Here is a 23,879-nt window from a genome sequence, read left to right on the forward strand (position 1 = left end):
TTCTAGACTTTTCCTGGATTTGTTTTTAACATCTGGATAGACTTCTGTTGGTAATAAGAACAGGGAAGTAATATTGACAATGGACTCATATTATTATTTATAGAAAGCTTATGGGATAGTCTACTCCTCCCACACCCCCATCTTTAGAACACATGATGATGATGATGATGATGATGTCTGCTTTGCTTTTGCCTAGAATCTTGAGAAGTTTTAATAGCATTTAAATATTTGTTTTGTTTTTGTGGTTTTAAGTGTCAGGTATATTTAAAAATAAATACTAAAGATTTACCCTGTGGCTTTGCCTTTTTGGCATTAATGTGTTTAATTCTCTTTGTAGTCGCTTGGAGCAGAATTCTATCAAAAACATTCCTCCTGGAGCTTTCTCGCAGTACAAGAAATTAAAAAGAATGTAAGTATTTTAAGTAGTTTAATACAGTATATAAAATATTTTCAATGCTTGCAGTTGATAAGCTACTTTCCAGTGAGGCAGCCACATGGGCAAGCTGCTATTTATGCAACTGGAAGGACCTCCAGAGCAGCATGTATCATAAGGGCAATAAATATCACCTACACATAGGCTGTTCTTGAATACTGTCAATTATTCTAGTTCATGTTCTTCTAGCTTTTACTTTAGGACCATATCTGATCTGAAAGCAACAACAATAACTAAGTTGCTGAAATGAAAGAGGATAGGAAAACATCTCATGAACATGTAGAACTGGATCCAGCTAATGTATTTGTGGCACTATCAGTTTGATACCAAGGCATATGGTATAAGGCCCATGTGAATGAAACCAATAATATTTTTATTTAGGACAGTGTGGGTAACAATGCATGATAGTTAAGCCATTAATAACAGCTCTATCTGCTTCTATCACATTACTGTCCTTATCATGAAATGCATTTTCTTGGAGGAAACTGGCTTATGTTTTTCTTCCTATTTCTAGTTTTAAGCAACTGGCTTAGAGCTGAAAAGACAGTTCTTGTAAGAGCAATTTCCAAATACATATAGTAATATTGTGCTTTTTATGTTTGAGAGGAAATAGATTTAATCTCCATGGAAGTATAGTGAGGCTGGGGTTCTTTTTGTAATACACCTACGCCAATGTTAGCCTGGGAAACACTCAACAACTTCAGTACAATTACGTACTTTAAATTGATGTTAGTAGTAACAGAAGGCAAAGCATGGCTAAGTTTATGTTCAAATCTACTAGGAAAATGTCAGAGAAAGTCACTAGCAGGCCTGCTGGTGTTTCATTTGGTTTGAAAGCAATAATACATGCTTGATAGTGAATGGAACAGATTCCAGATTTCTTTTTTTTTAATGTCGGAAAGATATCCCATCTTGGGCACACTTCCTGGGACTTAAGCCCTGTTGACTATAGTGGGGCTTATTCACTAGAAAATGGCCATCGTATTGTGGTGCACCTGTAGAAAAAGATATGTAGGTGCTGGCTACTTCAGAAGCTTCAGCTTTTCTGAAATTACCAATCTCGGGCTACTTTGCAGCATTATGCTTCAAAGAAACCCTACTGTTTATGAATAAGGCTGCATATGGTACCTCATATTCTATGACTGATACACACACCCAGCATCTAAGAAATTCTACTACTGCCAAGAGAATCTTCTGTGAAATTGGTTGCATTCTCTTCCAAGTTCACCTTTTTAGAAGGATGACAGAAGTGATAAAACAAGCACAGCAAAACAAACAGAACTATTCCTCATTTCTTGTATTTTCAACATAGGCAATATATTATTAGAAATCAATTCCATATGAACATTACAGAACAGAAATTTCATGAAATATTTCAGGAAAAGGCTAATCTGTATCTTAAAATAGATAGAAAACTTTTTAATAATTTAAAATCTGTAAACCAAAGTATAAAATATTGAGGTTATTGTAGGTGCAGATTTCAGGCTGTCACAGACACTGGGGTCTGTGTTAATAGTATAGCATGCTTTGCTGCTGCACTATTATAATGGTTTAAAAGCTACAAAATTAAGTGGTGCCAGGTGTATGTCAAAAAATCAGGCCTGCGCATATGCTACTCAATATATACAGTATAATTACAGGTTGTGGAGATTGCTTATTTTGTAAAGAGATTTCAAAGGTTGTCTAAAAAAATTATTCCTTTCAAATTGTTGCAAATATGTAGGGAGCCTATCTCAAAGAGAATAAAAAGTGTGTGTGTTTTACAGTGGTAAAATTGAAAATCAAAGTTACAAAAGGTGGTGTTCTCATTAAATCCCCAAACAAGAGTTTTATTTACAAACTTGTATGGGTCTAAATAAATTGCTTCTGTTCTATAATAATTCTAAGCTGTTAGTGAAAATTTGAATGGCAGTTAACAACACTGTGTAAAAAATTTTAACCACTGAAGTGAATTTAAAGAGGGAGCCTTTTAAACTCACAAGAAGGAGAAAGGGATTGACGATCAATCCTTATTAAGGAACAGCAAATGGGGTGACAGAAGTGTAATTATAATGAGGGATGATCTGTTTATTGCAGGGACTCTACTAGGTTGGCCATGTGTCCTACTTTAAGGACAATCCTCTCTTTTGAAGGGTTGTCAGGGTACAATTCTCTGTTTGAGGGTTGTCCAGTTTAAGTCTGGTTTAAAAATAAATATTCATTAAAAAAGAGAACAGGAGCATTGAAGTTGTCTACTAACAGTTAGCAGCAATTGGTCAGTAGACTGAATTACACAAGTCACCTGGTGTCTTCCTCACTATGCTGAGATGTATTGTATTTCTGTTTAAAATATAATAATTATTTCTAAATTTGCATCTGTATACCCCATATGTAAATTTTATGCACATTTGTATCCTTTTGTGTTGATGCAATGCATAACTATCCACCCTATAGCTTCCAGCACACCTGTAAGTTAAAGCCCAACTTCCCAGTACCAGGGAGAGATAATTGGCTTTTCACAGTGCAACACATACTGCTTTACCATACTATTTGTTTCTTTTATTCATGTTTCTTTTGTGAGTTCAAATATGAATAAAGGAGCTTGGAAACTTAGAGAGTTCATTCCCTTTTTTTGCCTACCTATAAATGGGTTTCCATGCTATGCAATCCTATGCATGTTCACCCAGAGGTAAACCCCACTGAGTTCAATCAGACATACTCCCAGGTAAGTGTGTGCAGGATTGCAGATGTATTCAGTGTTTGCATTTATATAATTAGGCTTATAGAAATATAAATGGCATTCCAGTGTAATAATTTAGGCAGGTTTCCTTGTGTTTTATGACCCTCTTAGAAAAAATAGATGTTGTGTTTATAAATATGCAACAGAGAATTTACTAGATGGAGAGTTCTTGCTATCCTTTTAAGCACTGCTAGATTTTTTAGTTCAGCCATGTATTGCTCATATAGAAAATATAGAACCGTATATGAAGGTCAGTATAGTTGTATGAGCTATAATTAAGATAGTAGTGATGCCACCCTTAAAATGAAGTTCATTGTACCATAGTCACTATGTGTTCAGTGAATTCACATCTCTCTTTCCACAGGATTAAGAACTTTAAGTGGAGCAGAACTGTGTGCTGCTGTTATCTAAAGATAAATCATTTTTAAAAGCTTAGGGCGCATTGGTAAATTGTGTTTTCATGAGTACCTTGTCTTCTTCCCTTGTGTATCCTTACAGTGATATCAGCAAGAATCAAATATCGGATATTGCATCAGATGCTTTTCAGGGCTTGAAATCACTCACCTCGCTGTAAGTAGAGGGTAACCTTGGATAGGAGATTTGGAGAGTCTTAAAAATAAATAGATCAAGTATTGGTTGGTGATGCTTTCCTTTTCCCAGTGCAATTGTCACCTTGTGAGAAGAACCTAATCTTTCTTAAATTGGAAATTGATCAGACAGACTTGAAGGTGCCATTGTTTATGCAACTCGTAGATGCCTTTTATAGATGAATACCCTATGAAGGTTAGATATTTAGGCCTCTAAAAAAAACACCTAGTACACTCTTTGTATATTCCTTTTACTTAGTGTCAAAAGCAGTGTTGGTAGTAACAACAGTTAATCTCTATTCCTTGAAACTTGTTACCAGAGGACCAGCCTTCTAGAGCAGCTTTTCTGCAACCAGAGTTGCAGACTTGGAAGGGAGAAACTTTGCCATGTGAGTTGCACAGTAGGATCTTTGGATTCAAGCCAAAATTATTCCATTATTTAGTTACATTTAAACAGTTCCTTGTCCTGTTATTTACTATTGTATGTCTTCTTTTAATTTATGATACATGATGTCCTGATCACTGTAGGTTGTAACCAGACACCCACCCATCACAAAATTGTGAATGATGGTGCAGAACTGTGTTTATTAATCTGATAGGCAAGTTTGAAGCTTGTTCACTACAACTGCTAAATGTGTCTAATGATCCAACACTTAACAGTTCTCTAAAATCTGCTTTGTTCTCATTTTCATGGTTTGAATAGCAGTAATTGATTGTAATATTGAAATTTCCAGGACAGGGTTTTTTCTGTAATAGTACTGACCATTAAAAATTATTTGCTAATCTATGCTGCTTCTTGAACAAGCCCTGTTATAATGAGTTTCTTTATCTTTGAGTTAAGAAATATGTAGGATTAGCTTGCTTTTTTCAAACGTTGATCAAGAGTAGGGGCTAAAGAGACTTTGTGTTATGTGAATTCTCTCTTAGCCCTGAATGTGCTAACAAAACTAAAATAAATTTCATTTAATTCAGTGGGGTCTTTAGTGAATTAGTATTGGATTTGAAATGAGCATCAGTTTCTTCTTTCTTTCATTATATTTATGGCTCGGGATATGTTACAGCTGTTTCACTGAAATGATATATCACTGTCCCCAAGGTCTCTCAATCTTTTGCACACTGTGTCTAAGACTTCTGGGTGCCAGTAGGCTTTCCGCACATTTAATTTGGCTGTCCCAAAGCATAGAAGGCCTTTTCCAGACTGTCTGGAGACATTTCACATGATGTGTCAAACCAGTTCTCAGATTTGGGCTGACAAGAGAATTTATTTCAGATATGTATAAGATGTTAAATTGTTTCCCCTTCTGATTCAACTCATTTTTAAAAGATAGATTAGCTTGGATCCAAATACATCATGGTGGTTAGCCTTTGGCATGTCATTCACAACTACATTATTACCTAATGAGTGAGGATGTGTTATCATTTTTGAGGGGATGCCAGAGATGAAGGAATATGTTGCTGAATGATTCTGATGATAGAGCATTGCAGTAATCATTTTTACCTCAAATTATTTGACTAGGATTTCTTCAATTATGCTAGACACATAATGTTTGTTCCTTAAGGTATCTAATATCCAGAGCAGTTGTTAGCTAACATTCCTGCAACATTTTCTTAGTATAAGCCAATGAATGCCTCTTTATCTTTTACCACTCCTCTTAGCATTTCCTTCTGGAACTTGTAAAGTATTTCAGATCCTTTTTGAAAGCTAAATAGATGACTTTAGATTATGCTAATCTAACACTTAAATAGAATGTTTAAAACTACTCCTGAATAATGAGCCAAAATGTACTAGAAAATGTTGATGGAGCAAAACATTGGACATCGATACCCAGCAAAACAAAAAGAAAGAAAGGAAAAGGAACATTTGTGAAGCAATCACCATATACTTTTTCTTACCATTTTTCACTGCCCCCAGCGCACAATGAAAAAGGTTATGAGATAAGGAAAAATCCATTTTGAAAATCACACTATGGTGTGAGTGGTCTTTCTGCTTCTGGGTTGTGACACTCAGCTGCGTTGACAGCCAATTGTTTGGTGATGGGCATGTGCAATGCTAAATATAGTAGAGCAGTGCTGTCTCCTTTAGGAATTGTCATCTCAATAGGACAGGCTCTGAGATCCTAATGCAAACATTTCTTCAGGTCTCCAATTTCTTTTCTTGCTTTCCTCAATTTCAAATCCCAAATCTTTTTTCCAGTAACATTCTTATTTGCTCTTCAATACTGGACGTTTATTTGGGAGTCAGCACCATTTAACATAATGTGATTTATTTATGATAGAACATACATAGGATTGCATTGAATATAAGTGAAGTAAGTTGCTGCTGCCTCATAATGCAAATATGAAAAGTTGTCTCCAATTTTGGTTTGTATGTGGGAAGATTGCCTGTGCATTCACTTTAGTCTTGGAGGTAATATCCTCTTTCCTTATCCATCAGTATCCCCAAGCAATTGATGATAACTTTAGATCCCAAAACAGTTATTTAGTTTTATTTGTTCAACTTTTCAAAAATTGATGTCACTTTATTTTCTCATATATGTTTATAGGCTAGAGAGGCTAAGATACATAAATGAAATTTTCACTCCCATTTAACCACCCCACTAAGCCTAAATGATAAACCAAAAATTGATGCAGAGCAAACACGATCTTGAAAATGTTTTATGACATAAATAAAGCAGGTAACAATCCTTTATTCAATTTTCAAAAGTTTTTCCAAACATTTAATTTACCTGCAAGTCTTATTTTATTGATAGCTAGCAGTTTAAGTGAATTAACTCTTGATAAAGAGGAGAATGATAGAAAAATTAATGTGGCTAAACATAAGATTTGTTGTAAGTAGTGCACCTTTGCACTATTTAATTTGCCTCTTCATATTTTTCAGAGTGCTCTATGGAAATAAGATCACAGAGATTCCCAAGGGTCTTTTTGATGGGCTCGTGTCTCTACAGTTGCTGTGAGTATTATCCTTACTTCTTTTGTTGTTATAAAACTTCATAGATATTTATTGCTCTAATTTCAGCTAGCAGAAGCAGGCTGGTTACTTTGTGCATTGAAAATTAATTGAAGCCCATTATTCCTATGTGGTAAGACTGGTATGTGAAGCCAGCGGAATTTCAAATGTCATAATTATATTGGCAAAGTAGTCTTAGTTTATTAGTAATTTATGTCTAACTTGAAGTCCTAGCTTGAAATTCTCTTTTGGGACAAAGCATTAACTACTAGTCAAGTGCAATCAGCAAGAGAACAGAAAATTTGTTTAGCAGTTTTCCCAAGAGCTGTGCGTTAACATCACTAGAACATTCTAGTATAACTAATAGAGAGCTATTTCATAGTAGTATAGCAATATAAGAAGTCAGAAAGTAAAGAGAAAATGCTGGTTTTTTTCTACATAGAAAAGTATGAGGGACATTGCTTTACAATTTCAGGTTTATGATCTTCATAGAAACTCCATGCATTAGGTCCTTTTGTTTCTTTAAAATGTTGAAAAAGAGATAAGTAAAGGTTATTTGAAAGTGTTATTTGAGGCCAGAATTCCATAGCCCAGTGTTTGACAACACTGTTCAATTGATCAGATGCATCTCAACCTCAGTAACTTAATCTGCTTCCTATAACAATTCCAGGTGGCCCAATATCTCAACCCCAATCCTCTCCAAATGCATAAAAAAGAGATGGGTTTGCAGATTGTGGTGAAAGCTGAACAATGGTGTTGTTGGTTGTAAATCAGAGGCAAGAATATTCAATGATGAACTGTTGAGTAGCTATGGCACTTCAGATTTCACTCAGAGATGGAATGACATGAAGCGCTTTCCCAGCATATATCCAAGTCCATGCAGAGCAGTGGACCTCCAATAACAACTCCATACCTAGGAGTACCCACAAGCTAGTCAATAACCATTTCAATAAGATGCCCAATAATCCTCTTTTGTCATATTTTCTTTTTCATTGCAATCTACAAATGCTAGCAAATTGAAGCGGTGGTTCTTATTGAAATGGTGTGCTGTCATTTTGTTTGAAACAGGTGGTAACTGTACAGGTTGCATCTACAACTTCCTTCTTGTTTCCTGTTAGCAAAGTATGGCTAGTAAAGAATGCTATAGAATTGTAGTTGCAAAGTTTGTTGCTATTCTAAATGTGCTAACATCCCATTTGTTACAGAGATTTATTCTAGGCTTATGACTGGTGTAGATGTCTTGCTAGGATTGTTTTTGCTGGCATGTAAACTCCGTATTCTGGTTGTGATAAGTTAATTATATATGAGTCTCTCTTGCTATTTATGCATCCTGCTGGCTTTTGATAAAAAAGAACACTGTCTGTGATAGATGATGGACATGAAGTGCATTTAGCATGAAGTGGAAAATCCTGTCCCTTTGGCTGATAGTTTTTCATTTCTATTTTTATGAAATGGCAATTTTATAAATTGTTATAATGAGACTGAGTGGTGCTAGGGGGTAGTGAGATATTGTTATTTTGATAAGATAAGATAAAATAAGATAAATATATATAGCAGAAGTAACATATAAAAATATGCAAAAATTGTATCATTAGGTATCCATCTAATTTGATTAATGTGTAGACAAGGTATATATTGTTAATTCTTTGCAGCAACTTTTTTTAAAAATATGTTGAATGGATAAGTCATAAATGCTGACATTCCCACTGCGGAGCCTAGTGCAAATATGACTCATAAAGTCACAAACTATTCTGGCAGGATATAAGGGTAAATATAAATTATGCTAACTTCACCATGCTGTTTTATTTGAAGAGAGCTGCTCTAAGGACATATATATACATACATACACTAAACTGGTTAGGTTCTGAAAATGCCAGAATGGTTCAGCATTAGTTGCCAAATGGTTGTTACCAACTGGTCGGACGCTTCAGGCTTAACGTGTGTGTTCAGTAGAAAAGGAGCAGACAGAGTCTGTTATTAAAAATGTGACATGCTTCTGATTGCAAAAGATGAAGATGTTGTTTCAATTCTGTCTTATTTTGTAATGTGTTTCTTACTTTAGTATAAGAGCTAAGAATGGGGTGGGGAGCCTTCTCTAGCCTAATCTGATGATACCAGCCTAATAGCAGTTACAAAAACTTACTTCTTGGAGTGGGATTTGAATGTTTTCATTATATATATATATATATATATATATATATATATATATATATATATATATATATATTCAAGTTATTTAAATAATTTGAATTTGACTTTTAAACTGTCTTTAATGTGTTGTCATCATCCCTGGGTGTCTGAACCATAAAAAGCTTGCATTGGCTTGAAACCTGCTGTTGAACAGTTGGGAAAGTGCCCTCTCATTAGATCTAATTTAGCGTTTAGAAGGCTGTAGATTAGATTTTTTTTTTCTTATTAGCCTGGAGACAAAAGGGTAAGAAAAGTCTAATGAGATATCCAAGTAGCCAGTATAATTTCTGAGGTTTATCACAAGATTTTGTAGCATATGATAGTACCGTAATTGTTAAGAAAAGGTGAAGGCTCTTTCAAGTAAGGTTTGTACCAGGAAAGAAAAGGATGTGCAATTCAGTATTGGAATTCGGTTTTTCTTATATCCTGCTAGGTTTCTATAAAGGACTATGCATCTTATTTTTTTTTTGAATTTCAATATGTTTGTACGCTATAGACTCTCCTCCCTGCAAGAGAGGGGAGTGGTTGTGGCCGGGAGCCGGACTCCGCCTCAAGCACTCCGCCTCAAACCTCCCACCCACCTGGCTGGCGCCCACGCCCCCGGCCAGGCACCCAACCAGGTGCCTTCAAGGGGGTGTGTACAGCAGCCTAAATTGCTGCGGCGCCAGCCTTCAGCCCTCGCTTTTTGTCGTCCCGTCGTAGCAATCGTCACAACTTTCGTGGTATTGGTGGGTAGGTTAGGCATTGGAATAATGGGGTGTCGAAGGGCTAGGTGTGGCCATCGCCTGCGCCTTCAATTTTTGGGTATTCCGTTAAAGGAATCCGGCGGTCGTGTATTCTGTCCGATGCCTGCTTGGCGGGAGGCCATGGCACGACCCTCGGTGACATCAGGGGAGAGCTTATAGTTGGATTAGCATCAACAGGCTCCACCTACTGGTGAATAAACCCCCTTTGTTTTTTAGACTCACCCCTCTCCGAGTGGGTGGAGTCAGCTGACGTAATCCAATGCCTAAGCCAATACCTTTTCACTTGCTGTAATCAATAAAGTTGTGGCCTTTTTCTTGCCCATTAACCTTATATCACGTGTCCTTGTGTTTCATTCCACTGCGCGGGGTTCGGGTCCTCGAACCACAATATTCATTCCTTGAAAAACTACAGTGGAAAACACTGCTAATACTCTCTCTGGAATTTGTCTTCTAAACTATTAAGTATTATAAAAAATAAATCCAGTTGTGGACTGTTGAATTTGTATTTGTGGTAAACATGATTCAGGAGCAGCCAGTGTGGTGGGATGGTGCCATGCCTTTGCCCTTCTGATAGTGCTGTTGCTGCTTACTGTAGGGCAGACAGGCTGGGTGCACTAGTGGGAGCATGGTTGTTCCAGTGCACCCATGCAGGTCCCGTCTCTTTGTCACCCTTCTCCTCCCCACACCATCCTTGTATGTGAGAGTGGCACCGCTACCAGCAGGGTGACAGTGCGACACTGCCTCACTGCGCTGGACTTTCCAACATGATTCAGATAACCCTGTGATGGGTAGGGAACTGTCAGTTTTTAGTATCTATAGCAGGGGTCAGCAACCTTTTTCAGCTGTGGGCCGGTCCACCGTCCCTCAGACCATGTGGTGGGCCGGACTATATTTTGGAAGGAAAAAATGAATCAATTCCTATGCCCCACAAATAACCCAGAGATGCATTTTAAATAAAAGTACACATTCTACTCATGTAAAAACACCAGGCAGGCCCCACAAATAACCCAGAGATGCATTTTAAATAAAAGGACACATTCTACTCATGTAAAAACACGCTGATTCCTGGACCATCCGCAGGCCAGATTGAGAAGGCAGTTGGGCCGCATCTCACCATGGGCCTTAGGTTGCCTATCCCTGATCTATAGTTTGAAAGAATTAATAGGTACCTGTCAGGAATGGGTGTCAGGAATAAATCACACAGAGTAAGTCTGCTGAGCAGTGCCAGATCTAATTAGCACAACAACTCTTCTCAGTAGATATTGTCCCGATGAGGCAGTTGTGGAGACTAAAGGTCCCCTCCTTCCCACAGCTGCCTAAATCTCCTTCATCCTGGGTCCTTCCCAAGCAATCTGTCATGGACTGATTGGATGCAGAGGAGTGGTGAGAGGCACCAGCTGGGAAACCCCAGCTAAACCCCCATGGGAAGAGGTCTCAGAGTCAGGGGATTGGTGGTGGGATGATGGTGAGTGGTCAGAGAGAGAAGACTGGGAGAGGAGGTGTCGGAAGCTGGAAGAGCAACAGGGTTTAGAGTCTGTGACAGAGTGCAGTCCAGACTTTGAGACTGAAGTAGAGGCTGTAAAGGAGGGGAGTCAAGAGGCTGCTGAAGAATCAAGAGAGTCTCTCCCTCCTGCTGCAACCAGCTTCCTTCCCCGCTGGTCTCCAAGAACGCACAGAAAAATGAAGAAAGCAGAACAGAGATTAGTTGTTCACAGATGCAGTTTGAGACTGCATGGGAATAGCACTGGAGAGGAGGAGCCTTAGACAGGGGTGGGAAAACAGAGACCTTGTACCAGGAAAGAAAAGGATGTGCAATTCAGTCCTCACAACTCTGTCATCAGGGCAAGAACTACCACGCAGGGCTGCTGAGACCACTAGGCCAGAACTGTACTATAGTTTACTTGAATAAATAGTTCACTGGCATCAATGACTTAATACTTTCGTGCTGACCTGCATCTAACTCTAGCCCTGACACAATCTGAGACAACAAAGACACACTTGTCTCTGCTCATCCCTTTTTATACCTTATCAGGTCTTGGGGCATCGGGGGGGGGGAGGGGAACTTGGCACAGCAGGAGGGGGAGGTACCCTGGCTTCTTCACCAGCCTGACTCTTGGGCTCCCTCCTCTCCTGCTTCCGCCTTGGATTCTGGTCTTCTCTCTGCCACAGGCTCTCCCTGCTCACTAAACCCTGTTACCTCTCCAGCTTCCAGCAGCTACTCTTCCCAGGCTTCTCCCTCTGACCACACATTGTTATCTCACTACCAATCCCCAGGTTCTGAGCCTTGGGGGTTCACCAGCTAGTGCCCACCATTCCTCTGTGTCCAGCCAGTCCATGACACTACCATCTTAATAACATAGGAAGAGCACCTCTGTACCTGACCAAAAACCCATCTAGTCTAGCATCCTGTTCTCACAGTGCCTACACGAAGCGCACAATCAATACATGAGTGTAAAAGCATTCTCCCCACTCACGTTCCCCAGAAACCAGCATTCAGAGGCTTACTGTTTCCAATACTGGAAATTCTCATTGAAACATCTTGTGGTAGTTTAACTATACAGTGTGTGAAGAAGTAATTTCTTTTGACTATTCTTTAAAGGTCTTTCCTCTTTGGCACTGCAATTTATTTACAAAACCCGATTGACATGTTTTTTTTTATTTATTATTTTTTAAAACTCCATTAAAATGCAGAGGGATTAGATTCATACCTTGCTCCCATGAGTGGCATTGCCTGAGTAGACTCTCTCACTGACACAGGAGGCAGAGGCAACTTTTAATCCCCAGTGTCTCCACTTGTTATGGCAGGTTTGGAGTTCTATGGATCAGTGTGGGAGCTGATGCATCACAGGAGAACATATGGGGAATTTAGCTTTGCATGACACACAGTAATAAGATTACCATTTATAATAGACCAACAGTGAAAAACATATTCACTGTGAATACTTCCTTCCAATGCCTAGTAATATAACACCAGCAGTCCTTCCAAACTATTATTGGTATATCAGAGTCAAGCAATTTATTTCCATGAACTAACATAGCTCCTTAGGTAGAACTTTTTCTGCCTTCATATTCAAGGTGACTTGTTATGTATGTAATTGCTAGTACCTGAATAATATATAAACACTTCCCAGTGCTCTACAGAACCTGTAATTACTGCTAGCAACTGCTGTAGCACTTAGTGGTAGGTGGACTCTCAACTGCTGTTAACTCCTGTGATATACAAATAGTATGACAGCCTTTGTAAAAGAAATAATCTGATATGCAAGACTCCAGTACTAAGAGTACCTTTGTAAACAAGGCACTAGCATAAGATAGTTAAACAAATTGACACCACAGAGGGACACAACAGCCATATGAAGAATAGACTGAGAAATAGTGACTGAGTCAGGTTAGAACCTGGATTTCTCCAGACCCACAGTACCTATATTCTACCCCATAGTGCGTAGTTTGAATTCTGCTACTGCACTTTTCCCCATTTAGTTTTTTCCATTTTTGTTGTTTGTGTTAATTTTATAAGAATTGTTAATGATGCTATGATAAAAAAATGCAGGCAAGAGAAAAGAGGGGTCTCTTTGTCTAAATTTCTTTTCACAATTCTTTCTGGTTATTAGCGTACTGTACTTAAAATGATTTCTAGCTTATCTGATAATGACAGAAACCTGTATTTTCTTTAGTAGGGCTGTGAGGTTGTACTTCTGGTTATTCTCTTATAGTTTGCCTGCTTGTCTTCTCTGATCAGAAAATTAAAATGTTGGTGAGGGCAAATGCTACAGTAATGTCTTTCTTTTCTTCTTCAAACCAATTATTTTCTATCATTCTGTTTTGGAAGCTCAGGTTATTCTTTAAACACTTGAAATTGTATTCATCTTACTACATCAGTTATGAGAATATTAATTGTGCAGAAGGGCTGTTGATAATCTAATCTATTTGCTTGCCACTTCAGTACACATTCTTAAAAAGGGCTTAGTTGAAAAGCGTATCACTTTGGCAAATTATGACTTTTTTCTTTTTCTTTTGAGATGAATTTTAGTATTGTGATATAGTACTGTTATGCATATTCATTGTGAGATGGATAATATTTATGGTATACATAATTCTTTTAATATCAAAAAGTAGCAGGTAGCAGTTGATAGGCATTCTTTTGGAAACAACTGCTTCATAGCACTTCCCTTTTGAGCTATCACTTTGTGAGTTTTTCAGATATGGCAGATAGTGATGGAGGTTCAGGAATAAGCTGTAGCTTAGACAAACACAAGTAGTTTCTCTCTTCTAACCGCTTCTAATCTGTTATACTCCCATAAATTTAAATTCTAGAACACTGGGCATTATATTCCCTCTGTGCAAGCTCATAACTCTGACATTTACTTCTTCAAAGAACACAAGGCTAGATAAGGGGTGTGACCACAGCCACAAAATCTTTCTCAATTTGCGTATTACACACAATTAACATGGGACTCTCACTCTCTAATAACAGGTGCAGACATTCAGCTCCAAATTCACTTTTTAAAATGTCAGATTAAGCAGCAAGTATACCATTATAAGTGATGTGTGGAAAGGCCCTCAGTGGGATAGTCCCAGTTCTATGAAATACCGTATTTTTCGCACCATAGGACACACTTTTTCCCTCCTAAAAAGCAAGGGAAAATGTGTGTGCGTCCTATGGAGCGAATGCAGGGGGGAGGCAGGCAGGAAAAGCCCCCAAGAGCCGCACACAAGCTCCGTGCGCTCTTGCGGGCTTTTCCACAGGAGGGAGAAGGGACTGACTGGTGGCATCAGTCCCTTCTCCCACCTCCCAGAAAAGCCAGGAGAAGCCGCGATCTCTTTAAAGGGATTGCGCGGCTTCTGCGGGCTTTTGCGAGAGGTGAGGGAATCACCCCACCTCCCAGTAAAGCCAGGAAAGCCCTGCGCAACCCCTCCGCCAAGGAGAAGCTGCACGGGGCTATGGATTCTTTAGCCCCACACAGCCTCTCCCGGGAGGGAGAGGCTGCACGGGGCTAAAGGGGAACCCAAACAGCGAGCAGAATCCATCCCGCTCACTGCCTTGGCTTGATCCATAGCTGTGCGCAACCCCTCCGCCAACGAGAGGCAGCACGGGGCTATGGATTCTTTAGCCCCACGCAGCCTCTCCCGGGAGGGAGAGGCTGCACGGGGCTAAAGGGGAACCCAAACAGCGAGCAGAATCCATCCTGCTCGCTGCCTTGGCTTGATCCATAGCTACCTGCAACCCTTCCGCCAAGGAGAGGCTGCACGGGGCTAAAGTGGAGTCAAAACAGTGTGTGGAATCCATCCCGCTCGCTGCCTTGGCTTGTTTCATAGCTGCACGCAACCCTTCCGGCAGGGAGAGGTTGTGTGCAGCCTGTACGCTGCTCTTTGGGGCTGCGGGGGGGGAGATTTTTTTTCTTAAATTCCCCCCCTAAAAACTGGGTGCGCCCTATGGTCCGGTGCGCCCTATGGTGCGAAAAATACGGTAACTAGACAACTCCAGCAGGTTAAATGAAATATTGTGGTATGTGCCTGTCCCATTAAGAAACTTAATGTAGCATGTTAAACTTGTTAATACACAATTCCTTGCAAGACAGAATGGTTTGTTGTTTGTTTGTTTGTTTGTTTGTTTGTTTTTAAGGGATGCTTTTATATGCTACTATTTACAAGTATTCTGTTTTGACTGCAGCCGAGGTAACCTGAGAAACCTATATACCACAGTGCATCACTTCCAATACCATTCTTTTCTATTGCTTGCTTAGAAAAGCTTTGTTTAGTCCTCAATAATATTTGTATTTTAAAACTATATTTTGTTTTGTTTACAGGCTTCTAAATGCCAATAAGATCAACTGCCTGAGAGTAAACACCTTTCAAGATTTGCATAATCTCAATTTGCTGTCTCTCTATGATAATAAGCTGCAGACTATCAGTAAAGGACTTTTTGTCCCTCTCCAAACAATTCAAACTCTGTGAGTATCCAAGAATGTTGTTGTTGTTGATGATGATGATTATGATGATTATTAAATTGGTTAGTCACTTTATCTTGCCCAAGGCAACCCAAAGTGATTTACAAATAAACAACTACACATAGATACATTAAAACCTTCCATCCCAAACACTCAGTGTTTTCAGATATGGAGGACATGGATGATCTTGTGATCCTGTACCATTCCTTAATTCTGAGTAACACTATGCCTGCCAGAGCGCTAGAGGCTCCAACCCGCAGGGGTGTGGGCAGTTGAAGTGTTGAGAGGTTGAGAAATAAAGAAGCAGACAAAAAGATGGAAGAAAAGTGTTATGGACAGAGCAGATAGAAAAGAGAATGAAAGGTACAGAAAAAGGGAAGAAAATAGATAAAAAGCTGGAAGAGGGAAATTGGCAGTATTTTAAAACATTTAATTTTCCAAAATTTTAAATTTTTTAAAGAGGTAAGAATATTATATTGTGCCTTCCTTACTGATTCAAGATAACAAGAAAACATGAGAATAGATATAGCTGCAAGTGGCAGCAGCAGCACCTGCAGCTTCATTGGTAGTAGAGACTTGTGTTACCTCATGGTAGTTGAGATTTGTGCTTCTCAGAGGTATTGGCCTGCTGCAAGAATTAGAATTTTGACACAGAATTAAGTCATACAACTCACTTAGTGCTTTTCATTGCAACACAGCATGAGAGAGAATGTTTGCTGTTCACAGTGGCCCTTATATGCATTGCTAGTGACAGCAGAGACTTCTCCATAGTATTGACTTTGCTGCTGCTGCTGCTGCTGCTGCTGCTGCTGCTGCTGCTGCCATGTCACGGCTGTTCTCCTGTTGGGCCTTGCCTTTTTCCAGGTTACTACTATACCTGGCAGGTAGATAGCTCAGCCTGTGTTGCTGCTGTACCTCATCCCACCCCATTCACAATAGTATCTCTTCGTATATTGTATGTTTATTGTGTTCATTTTACGCAGTTGCTATTATGAACAGACTCCAAATAAATTGGATATAGTAAGCAGATATTTAGGCTAGAAACCAAAGATGGGATAGGTGCATAGAGTGGGAAATCCACCTAACCAGTGTTTTATGTCTCGATTTCACTACTGCAGTTCCACTGCTAAACATGTTAGTCATTGTCTAATTAAAAAGTGGTTTCAAAATAAGGAACCAAAATTCAACCTACATACAGTGGTACCTCTGGTTACAGACTTAATTCGTTCTGGAGGTCCATTCTTAACCTGAAACCGTTCTTAACCTGAGGCACCACTTTAGCTAATGGGGCCTACTGCGCTGCCGCCGCGCAATTTCATCCTGAGGTAAAGTTCTTAACCCGAGGTACTGCTTCCGGGTTAGCGGAGTCTGTAACCCGAAGTGTTTGTAACCCAAGGTGTTTGTAACCTGAGGTACCACTGTATTTGATTTTTTGGCACTTGTCTTGGCCTTGTATTACATTCTGTTGGGAACAATTGTTCAATGGCTTTGCACAACTAGAATAATCAGTATCAGTCCCTACTAAAAATCTTTATATTTAAATTGTAGTCCCACTTTTGCCCATTAAACATTACATATTATCCCTTTTTGGTGATTTAGTTGCTGTTAAAATATGGGAGGTTCCCCCCCCCAAAAAAATATAAATTTGATCTATTTTTGTTTTCTTTCTTATAGTGAATGATGGTATCAAGTTGTAAGGCTTAAGAGGAGTCAAAATTGTTTTATTTTTATTAGATAAGTTGTATATACAATTTTTGACAGTTTCTTGGATAGCCATTTATCACATGTGTGTGAGAATTCTTTTATTTTGAATAAGCTAAGCTGCTTGGCACCATCAAAAACTTTTTTGGTTTCCTCACCAATTTAAACTCTTGAAATTAATACAGTGTAAGTCTTCAATGACCAAAGCTAGCCAGAGGCCTCTTTACAAAAAATTGATCAGGAAACCTCTTGGACCTTCCGTAAAATGGAAGAAGAGTTTGGATTTGATATCCCGCTTTATCACTACCCGAAGGAGTCTCAAAGCGGCTAACATTCTCCTTTCCCTTCCTCCCCCACAACAAACACTCTGTGAGGTGAGTGGGGCTGAGAGACTTCACAGAAGTGTGACTGGCCCAAGGTCACCCAGCAGCTGCATGTGGAGGAGCGGAGACGTGAACCTGGTTCCCCAGATTACAAGTCTATCGCTCTTAACCACTACACCACACTGGCTGCTTCATGCAATGAGTCATTTATGTGTACCAGCTTGCCACACTGACTCATGACCTTTTTGCCCTTTGGAATCAGACATACCACCCAATACAAGTTAATCCAGGTGAAGATCTGGAGCACATCAATAGGTTGTTTGTTGGATAAATGGCCCATAAAACAGCACTGGGTTGTTTTTGTTTTTTTAATGCCTCTTTAATTCTTCCCTAAATCTCAATTCATTTATATCTTTTTATTTTACTGGTTTGCATATACAGTGGTACCTCGGGTTACTTACGCTTCAGGTTACACACACTTCAGGTTACAGAAATAGTACCTCGGGTTAAGTACTTTGCTTCAGGATGAGAACAGAAATTGTGCTCCGGCGGTGCTGCAGCAGCAGGAGGCCCCATTCGCTAAAGTGGTGCTTCAGGTTAAGAACAGTTTCAGGTTAAGAATGGACCTCCGGAACAAATTAAGTTCTTAACCTGAGATACCACTGTAATAAAAAGATTCAAACATATTGAAAAACAGAAAAATAATCTAAAATAAGGAAGATTAGTTAGTGTTGTCATACATAATTAGCTGAGGTGACTTTAACCAGTATCAAAAGTGCCTAACCCAGGCTTCTTTAACCTCGGCCCTCCATATGTTTTTGGCCTACAACTCCCATGATCCCTAGCTAGCAGGACCAGTGGTCAGGGATGATGGGAATTGTAGTCTCAAAACATCTGGAGGGCCGAAGTTGAGGAAGTCTGGCCTAACCCTTTGAGGAAATTTTAGGTGGGGCAGGGCCACAGGGTCCCTTTCTTTTATTTTTATTCTTTGCTATTTGCTTATTAGAAATAGAATCCAAGTGGCAAGACATGTTTTCCCACTTACTCAATTCAGGTTTGTAATAAATATTGACTTGTTATATTTTACCTACACTTTTGTTGTTATATTAGTTGGTTTCTAGTTTCAGGATCAATTTTGTTCAGGATCAATTTTTAATTGATGCTCAGGAATAAATCTATTTTACATAAGGATTTAGCAGCTCTGACCAGCACATTTACATTTTAAGTTCATTTGTAGACTGCTTACTGGCCAAAAATACACTAGTTTACAAACATGCAATTTGTTGTCCTCAATGTTTTAGTTTTGTGATAAGAATTATTTTAATCCTTGTATTTCTAAAAAGATGCATTCAACTGCAGGGTATTGTGGCATGAAAACAGTGCCTTTTGTAGACAGAAGGTCTGTGCCCTTTAAAAGCAAGCTTTGCTATATTAATTTTTGTTTCCTTCTTGAAAAGGCTCGCTGCAGACTTAATGGGCTAAAAAATAAGATGGTTCACAGAATTTCTTCCATTCAAGTGCAGCTCCATGTGGCTTCCGCCAGGCCTGGTGTATTGGAAGCTGATTCAATTACTCTATTCTTCAGTTTTATGTTTGTAAGAAACAATGATGGAGTACAATGTCACAGGTCACTTCTGGTTAAACATCCCATCCCTCTTGCAGGCATTTAGCTCAGAATCCATTTGTGTGCGACTGCCATTTGAAGTGGCTGGCTGATTACCTGCAGGATAATCCAATAGAAACCAGCGGCGCTCGATGCAGCAGCCCACGTCGCCTTGCCAACAAACGAATCAGCCAGATCAAGAGCAAGAAGTTCCGTTGCTCAGGTAATTCATTTATCCAGGCTGTACTGCACTTTCAGTTCAGAAATAAGCAGGTCCAGAGAGCCCACTAATCAAATCTGTAGGACAGTGTTTGCTATAATGGATATTATGTAGCATCTTTCTGAAATTAAATTTGGAGAATTGGATTAGTCCTCCAGAAAACCTATTTACCTTATGCATTAAAAGAGAGGCAACCCTTTAGCTTGCCTTGTGGTTTATATATTTATATAGGTACAAAGATAGGATGTAATTTTAAAAGAATGCAGGGGTGTATACTGCCTGTAAAAGAGATAAGGTACAAGTGACCGAATATGTCATATGACTTCTTCTTTAAGAAATGAAAGAATTCAAATATTTCATTCATAAGAAAAGATCTCACTAACTGAATAAAGGGTTTGTCATGAGGACTTATTTTGCCAGTCAATGAAAGCATGCTTTGTTTTAACTATTTTGACAAACCCCCTCAGGTGACTTTTCAGTAACAATGGTGCAGTCAGTATCTCTTTAGAGGTAGTAGATGTGGAGATAGTTGCAGAGGCCTCTTTTAAGTAAGTAAATAAATAAATTGGCTAGAAGTGCTCCTGGGCAGGAGGGGGGAGTGCCCAACATCTGAAGAAGAAAATCAAAGAGATAATACTGATGAGATGATTGGGAGAGGAGAGTCTTTTTTAAAAAAATGTCTGGCAAGTTTTATGCTCTATGGATGAACTGTAAAACAGTGGCTTAACATGAATGGAAAGAAGGAAGGAAGGTGGATGCACCACAAAGGTCTGTGTAACTTGTGCGACCTACTTGCCAAATTCAACCTACTGGCCATAAATGGCAGTTCACCAGAAGATCAGTAAACCCTCTCTCTTTTTATCCTGCTTTTAAGACAATTCCTGTCTCCCAAAGAGAGTCAAATAAACAAGAGAGTGAGAGGTCCCACCACTAGACTTACAAACTAAAACGATAAGACACACAAGGTAAGGGCAGCAGAGGGAAAAGGTTGGCTAGGGAGATAAGTTCTTCAAGGCCAGAATATAGTAGCGAACTACAAGAATTTATATCCAGTTTGGACCAGGCTAATCTTCCATCTCTGGTGTTCTTGCTTGAATAGTAGTTGGTGGCTCTTGTTCTTTAGGCCAGTGAATGGAGACAGAGGGTCCTTTCTATTTGCTTCTGTGATCACTGGACAGCTAGCATCTGGAACTGAGAATGGCAAAAAGCATCTCCACTAGTTGCCCATGAGAACTGTGCCACATTGGCATCATAATATAAATAACTAGGCAACCTGAATTGAAAGTATGGTGTTTTAATAGTGTTTGATGTTCAATTGATGTGCCTTTGTGTTGCAAAATAGTGGCTGAATGGAAAGATGAAATATTCAGGAAGAAAATCAACGGTTAACTCTTATGGAAGCCATACAATAAGTGTATATCTATATGACAACCGCTTACGAGACTATTCTGATTGAGCAATATACAAATGATTGTAATAAATAAAATAAATCATTAGTTGAGCTGGCCTTTAAGATTGCAAACATTCAAAAAACAATGTAATTGAAAGAAATATTAAGAATTTATTGTAATGTTTGATAATCATTTTAACACACCTCATGTCTAGAGCTCTGCAGTTGATTCCGAGTATTACAGATTGGGATTTTTTCAAGTCTCAGTCAATGATTACTGTTAGTCTGTGTTTCATCATTAAGGCATGTGCAGAGGGCCATTTTGTAATATTCTAGTTGCTCACATTGTAAGGATGGTATACAGCTAAGTTTTCCTCAGACCAGACTGATTTAAATTAATGAACCCAACTTAGTGCTGTTCATTAATTCAGTGGGTCTACTCTGAGTAAAAGTTAGTTGTCTGCTTCCTCATGTTCTTTACACATAAATGATTTAAATGTGTAGTAGTGGTATAATATGCCATCTCTTTCAATGTTGAGAGCTTCAAAAATAGGTAGATTTTTATGCGGCAGGAAATCATTAACTAGACTGAGAAGAAAAAATGGCTGTCATTGATGGAATATGTTGCAGTACCTTCACATAAAAATGAGTACTGCTACCTTTTCCTCCTGAAAAAAAGGATTATGATGAATTGCACTTCTGACAACTAAGAGCAGATGGCAGAAGACACTGGTTTCTTTGTGAGGAAAGATGACATCTACCCTTCTTTTCCTCAATAAGCCTTCATTCATAAACTGCCCTTTGTCAATACAACAAAAGTTTTGGCATCTAAATCATATTTATGTAGAGAATATTAATTATATAAATACGTTAGCGTTCTGCTTGCAAAACATTAAATTTACTTGAAGTTTTATGTATCCAATTAATTTTGCTGTTTTTCACCTTCCTTTTAGAGCTTCCTCTACTCCCCCCCCCCAAAAAAAAGTGTTCCAATAGGGTTGGGGAAAACAGAAGGAGGGTAGTAGAGGGGGTTGGGGGAAGAAGCAGAAATTTGGGCAAATTTCTCCCCTTGCTCTTCCATTCACTGAGGTTTCTATTGGATCAAAGAATATTCCATTAATGGAAAGACAGCACTTGATACAACCTCATGGTATTTTGACCAAATGTCTTGTTGTAAAACCATATCTGTTCTACAAAAATTAATCAATGTGTACTGATATTTAAAGAAACTGATTGTTAAAACAATACCAGTAAGAGTCAACATGGTCCAGGGGGTGGGCTTGGATATGGGTTCAAGTTCACCTCAGCACTGGATGCATTGGGAAGTTACAGTTAAGTTCAGTCAAATGAAGCAATAATTTATTAATTTATTTTCAATGGATTGGAATACATCATTCTTTTAATCAAAAGAAAAATGCATTTTGGATAATAACTAGTGAAATTGATTTTCATTGGTGGGAAGGAAAACTGCATACAACTGGAAACAAGTTTTAGTCACATTCTATGTCTTTGTGTGCTTAGCTTTTGGTCAATGGTTATGTACCGTAGGTGTAAACAATACATAAATTCAAAAACTTCAGTCATGTGATATGGCTTAATTATGGAGGTATGGAGTCAGTTGTGTCTGAAAATCATACTTGGGCCTAATTGCATGGAAGCTCTTGTCCATAGTTATACAGAGAATATTTGATGGGATCTTTAGAGAGGAGACAACGGTGCTTTGCATATCTGTAATAAGTGTTTTACAAGTCCTATTATGATGAAGACAGCAATGTTAAAAATTGTAGCCATACTAAGGCAATCCTATGCATACTTACCTTAAACTTAATGAAACATAATTCTGAGTAGACATTCATAGGACTGCACTGTGAATTTTTCCTTTTGATAGAATTCTGCTTGGTATCTTCCATGTGTAGTTCTTAGGATTGCAGCTGATCAAGGACTCATTGAATTTGGTGTTTACTCTCTGTAAATTGGATATAGGATTGCAGCCTGCATTTGCAAGAAATTATAGTAAACAATATATATACAGTACTTCTAAAGTATATATAATCATTGTACATGGTGAGAGCTGGCCATTGCAAGTTTAAACAGTGTATGGTGCGTGTGAATGAAAACATATATGTGATGGTGTTTTTAGCATTGCTTTGAGAGGCAATTAATTTTTGAAGATACTTGTTTCATACAGGATATAGTGGAGAAATGTAGGTGATGGGATCTTTAGATTACTTGTTTTGATGGCTTTTTAATTTAAAGGGGATGTAGTAGTTTTGTCTCTCATCCTGAATTGAAGAAACTCAGATTATATTGTGTGAAGAAAAGTTCTCATATTGCCTGATATATCGCAAAGCAAGGTTGATCTGCCTGTATTTGCAAATATTAGATTTAATCGAATGGCTTTTAAATCCTCTGTGCTTGGACCGTTATAAAAATTCAAAGGAGAATATGGATGAGGACATTTTTTCCTAGCTGCTGCCTTGCTATGTATTAAATATGAATTCTCAGAAAAGAGAGGGAATGCTGCCATTTTTGGTAACAGTCATAAAAGCAGTCTTCTCCCTCGGTTGCACCTGCCCAGTGGCAGCCAAGCATCAAGTGAGACATGCCAACTCTATTTCACCAGAGGCTCTCCTTCTCAGCAGGCTTGTTCGCTTGGCATCTTTTGATTAAGATAACTGCTATACAGATTTGTTTTCTAAAGGGAAATCAAAAGGAATCCAGCAGCAGATTGTACTTGCTCAATGGCAGTCCTGCGCCGCTTTAGAATTGGCAGGGCTCCTTGATTAGTGTGCAGCTCTATGGTGTGCACTGCCAATGGCATGGGAAATATTACTCCGCTCGGAGAAACGTCTCTTTTTGTTTTCCCTTGTAGGTTTCTTTTTGTCCACTCTTTCTGTCACATTTGACTAGCAGTTGATTGATCTGTCCATGTTCTGCGGTTTCCCTGCTAATGAACGGATATTTAAAGGAAACAGAAAGTCACTAGAGCTTTGCCCTTTCCTGCAATAACAATAAGAGTTTCCCCCCCTCATTTGAAGCTCTGATAACCAAATGTGTTTTCCCAGTATCTGC

General features: G+C 38.7%; 1 protein-coding gene across 2 annotated transcripts in view; it reads left to right on the forward strand.

Moving 5' to 3' along the window:
• The window catches only part of SLIT3 (slit guidance ligand 3), a 422,071-nt gene that overhangs the window by 283,468 nt on the left and 114,724 nt on the right, over positions 1 to 23,879 (forward strand). For both annotated transcript variants that reach the window (XM_081184726.1, XM_081184725.1), the window contains exons 10-14: positions 338 to 409; positions 3,651 to 3,722; positions 6,618 to 6,689; positions 15,430 to 15,573; positions 19,257 to 19,420. In XM_081184726.1, the coding sequence (XP_081040852.1) occupies positions 338 to 409; positions 3,651 to 3,722; positions 6,618 to 6,689; positions 15,430 to 15,573; positions 19,257 to 19,420 (524 nt within the window). The remainder of the gene's footprint in view (positions 1 to 337; positions 410 to 3,650; positions 3,723 to 6,617; positions 6,690 to 15,429; positions 15,574 to 19,256; positions 19,421 to 23,879) is intronic.

Source organism: Podarcis bocagei (assembly GCF_964188305.1).
Source record: "Podarcis bocagei genome assembly, chromosome: 2".
NCBI classification, from domain to species: Eukaryota; Metazoa; Chordata; class Lepidosauria; order Squamata; family Lacertidae; genus Podarcis; species Podarcis bocagei.